The sequence below is a fragment of the Nannobrachium achirus genome (genome assembly GCF_963921795.1).
Source record: "Nannobrachium achirus genome assembly, chromosome: 8".
In the NCBI taxonomy this organism is placed as follows: domain Eukaryota; kingdom Metazoa; phylum Chordata; class Actinopteri; order Myctophiformes; family Myctophidae; genus Nannobrachium; species Nannobrachium achirus.
The window spans coordinates 30,944,799-30,955,621 of NC_137817.1; the positions used below are offsets into that span (position 1 = coordinate 30,944,799).

Consider the following 10,823-nt stretch of genomic DNA (forward strand, 5'->3'; position numbering starts at 1 on the left):
ACTACACTGAACAATGGCATTGTCTATAAAAGTCTTAATGTGAAAAAAGAACAGAATCCCACACACATCCTCACTTCTACTATAGGCTACATCAAGGGGCTTCAACAGGGGGTCCGGGACCCCTAGGGGTCCTCAGAGTTACTACAGGGGGTCCTCCAAATCTTTGTGAGATAGAAACTTTGTTCTCCTTTTTTTATATTAACCACGGGAACCCTAGTGTGTTATTCTGAGAACTTTAGCCAAAAATAGCAGATCTACAAGCGCACAACGCCTCGCACTGCGACGCGTTGTGAGCTTGCAGATCAGCTATTTTTGGCAAAGGGGTTTGGTGTAGAGGGGAAAAAGAGCAGAATACCGGATTGTGCTGTCAAACAATGAAACTATATGGAATCTATGACAAGGTTGTGGGGGTCCCTGCTTCATCTCTCTCTCAACTAATAAGGGGTCTTTGGCCTGAAAACGTTGAAGACCCCCGGGCGACATTAATTGTGCAATGTTTCAGTCGCAAGACCTTCATCGGGCAAGAAATGTGCTGAGACCTGAGATCTGAAAGAGCCAGTTAAGTGTACTGAACAATTAACATACCGCTGATGAGGCACGATTGACAGGGCACAAGTGTCTAACTGGACAGAGAAAACAGAACAGTGCTCACGGAGAAGAGACAGTGAGTGTGGGAGGCAAAGAGCCAATCAGTGCAGATAGGGTTAGTGGGATAAATGGAAGGGTCCCAGGCATTGTGTGTGCATGCACATGGCTGAGAGCACGGCCAGGACATTGGAAGTATACAGCACATTCTGAGAAGTCAAGGTGAACCTGCCTCTGGGCATCTATTGTTCTCTTGTCTTCCTGGAGCATAAGAGTAAACCCATTAGGGAGCTGTTCTAATCCCATTGATGTGATACAGCCTTGTTGTTACAGCCTTGTTAATGAAGGCTCTGCGAAAAAGAGAAATTGCTATAATCAAGTCATTGTCTGATTGTGTTGATGTCTGAAGGGGGACTACTAACAGGCCAGGCCCATCTTTCTCAGTGCCTTGGCTTTCCAAAGGGGTGTTTCATTTACGAAAGATGCAATTGGAAATTGCAAGTGTGGTTGCTGTCACACGAATTTCTCAAATTAATTTCGTCTTGAATTTTCCCCCATTCAAGTCAATCGGGAAAATGTATTCACTAATAAATTAATGGCCATATATGGAGATCTCTGTGTCAGTCCTTGTCCCTTTTATGCCCATATATGGAGATCCCTGATGTCATCAATATTAAGCCCATATCTAGGAAAGCCCATACTGTATATGGATATACTGTGTCAGTCTCATGTGGTCAGACATCTATGATGATTTTCCATATTTGGGAAAAGTTTAATTTTTATTTAAAGCTATACTGTGTAAGTTGCTCAACTAGTGGTCAGTAGCGTCCGCGTCTTTCGGCCGTTTTTCGCCGCGGACCGGGCCTCACACCCCCGCGTCACCCCCGCGTCTGCCTCCACCTCGCCGAGATCTATCTTTAGAGGGGTCCCTGGTTCCTGTGCGTTCAGGCATTCCGGAGAAACGGAGTGTTTCACCCGAGTATAGATAGAGACACACGGGCGCCTACAAATATGGCCGCCCTATTGTGATAGCTAGCGACCCCACTTCAAGATGCACTGTGATTGGCCGGCAGTGTATAACCCTCGCTGTGATTGGCCGGTAGTGTATGATGACGTAATTTTTGCGCGAAAACCGGACCCCGGTCAGGATCATAGAAAACATATAAAGAGAAGGCTTCAGAAGCTGAAAATAACGGAGTGGGTGCTCTAAAACTTTAGCGATTTAAGAGTTAGGACAATTTTAAGATTTGTTTTATAAAAAAAGTTACATGGTACAACTTTAACACCTTCTAAGCCAAGGGGAGCCCCTTAATGTTAAAACCGTACTATATCGCACATCCCCCCAGGGACTCTCAGCCACGTCGTACATTCCCGGACTTTGTCTTTAAAACCGGAATAAAAGCTTTTGATCCGAAAATCGGCGATCGTCTAACCTTCCCTAGTCACCACTCGTGCACTGATAGCTCATGCAGACCGTGCATGAAGCAGAGGTGACGTCAGCGCCTCTCCTTCTCCAAGGCACCTTCCACCCATCCGTTTACTGTCTACACACTCGAGCTCCTCCTGCAGCCATGCTTGGGGCTATGCTAGCGAAACTTTTCAGTTCTGTTCTTCAGTCACACATGGACTATTTGCGGGGACATTTACGTGAAAGGATCGCGCACGCGAAACGCACGGGGACATCGACGATCGGCCAAAACCCCCATTCTATCCCAACGGAAATCGAGAAAATCATGGTGAGTTACTGGCCTGGGGGGGGGAAAAAAAGAAAAAACAGCGGCGCTGTTCAAGATGGAGGGGCTGCGGGGTCATGTTTATAAACATAATATTATGTCTCAGATCACAATACAATAATAGAAATGTCACGGCTAATCTACCAACCACCATTCTATTTCGGACGTCAACGTGTTAAAGTCAATGGAGAAAATGGAATAAACGTATACAAATTAAACTATATAAAGTATCTCTTATGCGAAATGCATGCATGCATGGCCCGATGAAGCTTGCCTGGCTCCAGCCCATAGACCCGCCCACTCTCTGAGCGGACTGGTTCTCTTGGTCTGGTGTTGTCATATGACGCTTAACTTGATATGGTATCTTGGCGTACCAGCCAATGAAATCAATGCAAGACGGAGGAGGGGGTGGGTCTAACTTTTGAAAATCAACAGAAACAGTGGAGGGGGGAGCTCAGCCAAAGCTCTTAATTGCTCCCTTTGAACTTCAAAGGGGGGTTGTGCACACCTCGTTAGCATCAAAGACAACGAACTGTTTGATGCCTGTCATAGAGTGGAGGGGGGGGGGGAATGTTTTTCAAGTCAAACACAACCCCTACCACCAGATCTCTTGTGGTTGGGAATTTCAAATCCCCTCCCCTATTAAATCTCTTGTCAATGGGACAATGTCAGACTCAAGCTCTGAAGAGTCTGAAATCAGTCTACGATGAAGCCGGTCGTTTTGACATATGGTCCAAGTGCGTGCCACCAAAAATGTGGGAGGAGCAGAGCAGCAAAAAAAAAGTTTAGTTAGGAGACGATGGAAGATGGAATAAAGTCGGACAAGTACTATAGTCTGGTTGCCCTACAGGGGCAAACACACTAACTCACAAACACGTCACATACAGCGAAGGGCCCAATATTTGCTACTATATGAGGCAGCATTGTCCGATCGACCAAATTTGAATCACATACAGGGGGCCTTTTATACAATGCAGAGTCAAAGGTGATTTCACTTAGACCCATAATGGCTCCACAAATGCACGCTTAACCACATGATGTAGGACGCTCCCCGCAGCTCCCGCAAGTCAACACATGACTTACGCAGCCCTGACTATAGGCCACCTAGCCTGCGTGAGATATGCACTCTGTGGAGCACTCCTTAGTAGTTGTATGGTTTCTAGTTATTTCTGCTCACTGTGATGCTTTATATTGTGATTTGATCGTTGAACTGAAATGTTTCTATACTTTCCTTCTAGACTTTCCTTCCTATACTTTTCTCTTACCATTTTACTGATGTGACACTATGTAATCTTAACTTGCAAACTTTAAAAGAGCATATCTTCATGTCTTTTCCCAGCTGGAGGTAGCTGCAGCCCCTTAAAAATACCAGTATATCACTGGCAATAAAGACAATTCTAACTCTGATATACTGTAGGTACTGCAGAAGAAAGCAAAGAACACAGGAGACATCACTTGAAATGCAAGTGTGCACTAATGCTCACTAATGATTCAAAGTGATTGAGTGGAGCTCTACTGAAATCGTAATCAATCTAAATTGAATTTCTCAAACGTATTCGAGAGGCTAAATTAAATGACCTCTACACACATACTGACCTGTGTGTGTGTGTGTGTGTGTGTGTGTGTGTGTGTGTGTGTGTGTGTGTGTGTGTGTGTGTGTGTGTGTGTGTGTGTGTGTGTGTGTGTGTGTGTGTGCGCACACACACACACAAACCAATCCATTTAATAATGGTAGTTATCAAACTTACCCTTTGTGGCCAGATAATGGCCATAGTTAAATAGAACATTTAAGTATGGTAATGTGATACATGCATCCAGTACAGAATACATCATTAGCCATTGTGTCTTAAAAGGTCATAAGCTGGTTAAAGTAAGACTATTGTTGTCAAAGTTATTTCCTACTCAGTGGTCTAAGGCTAAGCCACACAAAGTATAACGGATGCGATGGTATTAATTACTGGTCAGCAGAGAGGATTTCCACCTGTTGTCACTGACACTCTCATAGAACATACGCACGCACACGCATACACGCACGCACGCACACGCACACACACACACACACACACACACACACACACACACACACACACACACACACACACTAACTTGAACCGACCCCTCTGCCTTTCTGCAAGACTGATTGGCAGTAATTGGGTCACTAATTACCCCAGAGTCAGCACAACCACACACAAAGGGCAGGGGGTGGTCTAAGACCACCATACTGTCTCAGCATATGATCCAACGAACCATAGTCATCAACATTAGGCCGTAACAGGCTCTCGTTATCGCTGTTAGTCACTCTGTGCCTGCAGGCGAATCACCCTTTTACTGTCGTGACACTGTCGTCTTCAGTTGCACATGAATGAGAATCCATCAATAAGACTGTGAAGGAGCAGTATTAAAGTGAAGGGATGCTTCATGTCTTCTCCCAGCTGCAATACTGGAAGAAGCTGCAGCCGCTTACAAATCTCAATATATCACTGAGGAGACTGCCCCTGTTTTTTGAACAGATGAGGTCAGCCAGCCATGAGCACTTACACAGCACAGCCAGTGGGTGGGTGGGTTCTCACTCTTGTGGAAAATAAGGCATGTTCAATTTGCTATTTTGTGTTTTTAAACAAGGACCGTTCTGCCTCACTAATCCGTTATGCTCCTTTTCCTAATCAACACAGTGACTAATCCATTTCCCAATGCCAGATAGAGCTGCTGTTCTGCCTCACGCCACACTGGCACAATTACCACGAAGGAAGACAGTGGCACGTGTCTTGGACTGCGAGACAAAAACAACAAATAGGGCTCGCAATAAGAGTCCTATTTTTAATCCAGAATGCTTCCATTAAGATACACGTTTACCTGCTGTACTATTGTTTCTTTTGTCAACAATACAATATTTCATACAAGCAAAGAGTTAAAGAATAAACACATGAATATGCTGTAAGTGCACACATGAATGATCTCTCATCACATACACACAGATGTCATCATAGAGATTGGCCATATTCACATGGTGGCCATCATAGATAGGTGAAAAACCAGATTTCCCACCCACCCCAAAAAATATATAAATGGCCACAGTGTGAACATGACCAATACTCACAGATTTTGATTACACACAAGAAAAGACAATGCCTTACTGGCAACTTCAATTGAAGCATTTCGACTGATGGCTTCTCCCAAGTAGTTGCGGGCAACACAAGTGTAGACGCCCTCATCCGGTTTGCTCCGCCGTCCGTGTACGATGCGTAGGAAGAACAGAGAGCCACTGGGCAGAAGCATGCGATGGGAACGTGGGTCATCCTTGTCTGTTTCCACTCGTTCTCCATCCTTGTACCACTCTATATTAGGCATGGGACGTCCCTCTGCTTTACAGTTGAGGGTTGCAGGCTCCCCCTTGGATACAATCAGGTCTGAGGGGTCCTCCACAATCCGGGGTGGGCTGTCGTCATACCTTGTCCGGGATGCTGTGAGGAGGTAGAGATAGAGACATCTATTAGCTATCTGATGCATGTTTAGGAGTAAAGAGGGGAAACACATTGGGTGGATTTAAGTAAAACATACTGTAAGTGAGATTACTGTTATCTCTATCGAGTTAAAATGTCATAATTTGTCATTTTTACAGCTTTGAACTCATAGAATTACATACCATTTCTTATGCAAGAGATTTATGCAATAGTAAAAAATCAATCCTTGTAAAGAATTAAAGTCAAAAAGCAATTTCCACATAGAGGTTGCAGCAGGGGATTCAACTACCCATAAGAAATGGTAATGGCCAGTCTTTGCCCGTCAAGATTTCTGCACAGTAGAAATGAAGCGTAGTGGGAAGCCAAGAATGAGATGGGCAGAGAGATATGACTGATACATGTGAGAGAAGAAAGATCTAAGTTGAGAGAATGAGATAGCAAGATCCAAATAGCTTCCATATCCGTTTCTCTGGGGATCCATTACTGCTCCCCTCTGCTATGAAGGGAAAGAAGCACTATGTCAAGCTGAAGGCCTCAGCTAAGCTTTTAGAGAGCAAGAGTGAATGTCTCTAACAATGTGCTAAGGTCAGAAAATGAATAATTCAAATAGACGAAAAATCCTGCTTTCTGTCTGATTTCAAAGAACAGATGGGCAGACAGCAAACATTTATCAAATGACACTGTGTCACAGATTATGGCATTGGTCTGAAGTCGTTTTTACAGTATATAATCTAGACTAGATGAAAATCCTCCATTATGAGAATCGTATGGTGAGGAGAAACCAGCGCCAGTACTAACCTAATGACATACATGTAGACTACATGTTGTGCATGCTGCTGGTGCATTACTTAAATCTGGAACACTGGAGTAATCCTCACTTTTAGCTATAAGAAGATTTATGTATATCGTGAATTGATCTGATTTAATCTTGGACACCGCTGGACTGGTCGCGGAGAAACTTTGCTTGCACATTCCCAGTAGGTCAAGGATGAACCTTCACCTTCAGCCCACATTTTTAATCAGCCTCGTGATCATTTTCGAATCAGCCTCATGGTGGCGCTATAACAGTCCACTTTACGCTTTGGCCTATAATGTAACTCTTGAATGAAAGGTCGTACAAAAATAAATAAATAAATAATATTTCCCGTTGCATTATGACACAACCCCACATATTGGGGATTTGAGCTCTGCTATGTAATGAGTAAAGTAAGGATCTGTTCATCACACCTCTGTAATAATGTCTGTCATTTTGGATACAACAGTAAAGACCACACTCAAGAGACCAACACTGTCCTAGTCAACTGATATTAAGAGACCAACACTGTCCTATCTAGTCAACTGATATTAAAGGGATATTCCACTTTCAACAGGGAGCAGTGGTAGGGCCTCTCTCCACATACAAACCCATTGTAACTTCAAACTTCATTTTAACCATGATAGATTCATTAAAAACAACCATTATTTTTTCTGGTGACTCATTTTACCTTCCTAATAGGTGAGCAGGCCGTGTTTTTTCGATAACTTTTTTCATTTATTTGTAATAATGATTTGGGAAAATGGAAAAAATGAAATACAAGAAAATAATTATTAAAAATTAATGAAAAAACACGGCCTGCTCACATATTAGGAGGGTAGTATGAGTCACCAGAAAAAATAATGGGTGTTTTTAATGAATCTATCATGGTTAAAATGAAGTTTGAAGTTACAATGGGTGTGTGTGGGGAGAGGCCCTGGGCCTGGAGGGCCCGGTAACATTTACATCAAATATCTAAATATTCAATCAAGCTAATTAAAAACTGTTCAGGGTGTTCATAAAAGCCTGATTAGATGATAAAATTACCAAAAGTTGTTTTGAAAGTGAAATATCCCTTTAAGAGACCAACACTGTCCTAGTCAACTGATATTAAGGTTCTGAATATGCATATGGCAGGGGTCTTCAACAGGGGGTCCGGGACCCCAAGAGGGTCCTCAGAGTTACTACAGGGGGTCCTCCAAATATTTGTGTAGAACTTGTGGAGAACTTTGTGTTTTCTACACTAACCACTTGAACCCTAGTATCCCTATTCTGTGTGGAACATTAGCCAAGAATAGCCGATCTACAAGCTCACAACGCCCTGCTATTCTTGGCAAAGAGGTTTGGTGTAGAGTGAAAAGAAAAGCAGACTAAGTATTGACAGTTCAAGTCGTTCAGTGTCTAAAAATACACATTAAACCAACAACCTACACTGACGATATTGCTGTCAAACAAGTCTAAGCTGTCTAGGAAATCTATGAAAATGTTTAATCTGCAACAAAATGTTTTACAATATGTAGTGGGGGTCCCTGCTTTATCTCTCTCTCAGCTAAGGGGTCCTTGCCCTGAAAACGTTGAAGACCCCTGGCATATGGCATTAGGGTATACCTGAAGTTCAGGAGGAAGGACCAATTTCAAGTTCCATACTCACAGTCAGGATCTACTCTGCCTTTTGCTCCTAGTCTCCCTCTCTCCTGAATGCACAAATCTCCCTCTCTCCTTTCTCCTCAGGTTACTCACATAGAGGAAGTATCTGCCTAGGCCCTACATCTACTTAGAGACCACCAGTAGACCCAGGTAAGAAATGTCAGAGTCGACCCCCATCAAACTCCAACCTATCGATTGCTAACCTCAAATCTCAGACCAACATATTGATCATTTCACATGCCTTTTCTGAAATACCGTAATTAGCCGTATGAATGGCAAAGCACTGGCAGAGGTAAGCAGTCTGACTGACAGCAGTCTTTCGGGTTGCAATTACGGTATGTTGTTTTGCAGTGCCTCTGCAGCATTGCAAATGGGGTGTTAAGAATTAATTAATTAAAATATATTCACACTGACACAAGACGAATAGAAATTGGCATCTGTGAATTATTTCTCCTGCTATTATCCTCAGAATTGTCTTGGAGCATTTGTTTACCAGGATAAGCCCAAGGAAATGCTCGCACATCCACAAAGAAACTGCTGTATCTTCAGGTCAAAATGCTTTCACTCGTTTGGGAGCATTCAAAACATTGTGCAGATATCTTTTCTCTTCACCTGGAGTCCTTGGAGTCTCTGATTCAAAGGGAATTGTATATCCTCCAAACAAAGCCTGGCTATTCTAACAGAATTATGAAAATCCTATGCTGAAAGGTACTAACAACTGTTAAGGGTGAGGAAAGGTGTCAAAGCCGGTTAATGACTGTACACAATAGAAATAATGCAAAAAGCTTGTTGCTTGTTTTTGTTTTTAATGGCGAGAGATAGAAAGCTGTCGTTTCCAGGCAAACCAAGCCCCTCTAGGTTGCCATAAGACAACTCCACTGTGCAATCACTGAAACCTCACTGTGTTCCTTCAGCATAATAAAAAACACCTTCCCTGTATGGATGCTTTAATGTATATTCAGGAGCATATTTGATTCATGACAAGAAGAATGCAGTGCTGTAGTTGAAAAAACCCTTCAGTGACAGAATCATTGTGAACCCTGCGTGTGAAAGAGCGAAAAAGACAGAAAAAAAGAACATGTCAGTGGTGCTCACAGAGACTACAGTACAAAGCTCTGTTTTCTGTCAAATAATGATCACGGCCCATTTGTTCTTGATATGCTCAACAGAATTAAATAAATAGCTTAGCATAGTAGGTCCTTGAATATATTCAAGTAATGGTGTGATTGTAATATGATGCTTCAAAAAATATCATTCTGGGTGATTCTGATTCAAATTCAGTTTTAAAGTTTTGAAAGAAGATGTGATTAAAAAGCTAAGGCAACAGTATAAGCTATTCCTCTATTGAAGTTTCCAAACAAATGATATAAACAGCCACACCATGTCTGTCTTCATTGAGGATAGATGTAATAACATAATGCTTACGCCGGTACTTCCTTTAAGTTAGAACGTAAAGCACTGCACACATCAAATCACTGCTACAGGTCTGATACTCTCAGTATATTGAGCAAAAGAGAGCAGTAGTCACGATCATCCATAAGGCTTAATAGCAGGCAACCTTGAACTGTCACCCGCTGTGGAGGAGCACTGTGAATGAGTGCCTTCGCCTCACACAAAGTGATTACTCTCTAGTCTCTACCACACTCCCAAGGATACGCTCTCTGAAGGTTCAGGTTGTGTACAAAAGAATAGGTCTAATAGATATTGTGAAGCTGAGACCATTTTCTTGGAGGAATATGTGAAATTATCATACAACTGAACAAATTTAAAACTATCTGTAAGGGGTCCTTGCTAATTATATAGATGTTTATTCCTTCTTCAAAGGGAAGATAGTTTCTTGTCTTATTTAATAACACGCTGAGACCTTTTCAGTGAAACAATTTGACTTTGACTTACATTTACCTCTGCCTTTCACAAACCATACTGTTTACAAATATTGTGATAACCCTGTCAATCACTGTATCATTTACTGTAACTATATGTGGCATATTGTTGTATACATTAAATAATGATGAATAGCATCCATTTTAATGATTATAACTTATTTGAAAAACAAAAGACAACTTATTTAACCACGGCGAAAATGAAAAAGCCAAAGATAGCAAGCAATAAAGCCTATTCGTGCGCATGTCGTGCTGATAGACAAGTTATTACATTGGCCTTAATTGCAAACCACAACAAACACACACATAATTTGCTCGTGGCTTTTCCTACACTACTGCCTTATTTAACATTGAGAGTTGGGGCGGTTGGAGTTGAGGGGAAGATCAAGATCGCATCTTTACAGCCCAGTTGACTTAGGCTATATTTGGTGTATAGCTCTCAGCTATGACATTACATAATGAGGGCACTTTCATTAATTAATATTTACAAATATTAACCCAGTGTCAGTCTCCTCCTCCCCAGGGGCAGAAGTGTACTCTAGTCATGCTAATGCGTGAAAACATAAAACACACAGGATAAGCGACCTGCTTTGCTTCAAGTCATGTTGTTGACCACCATGGGCCAGGGATGGACTGGCCCTTTGGCAACTGTTGGCTGGGAGATGAACTCTCTGGAAACGATCCTGAGCTTGTTTCTCCTCATGAGTTGCAACCTGATGAT

General features: G+C 42.3%; 1 protein-coding gene across 1 annotated transcript in view; it reads right to left on the reverse strand.

The window, feature by feature from the left end:
* The window catches only part of LOC308290051 (roundabout homolog 2), a gene marked incomplete at both ends in the record, with an annotated part of 60,513 nt that extends 54,688 nt beyond the window's left edge, over positions 1-5,825 (reverse strand). The window contains one exon of the mRNA XM_080731827.1: positions 5,453-5,825. Within this exon, the coding sequence (XP_080587953.1) occupies positions 5,453-5,825 (373 nt within the window). The remainder of the gene's footprint in view (positions 1-5,452) is intronic.
* Positions 5,826-10,823: the final 4,998 nt, after the last annotated feature.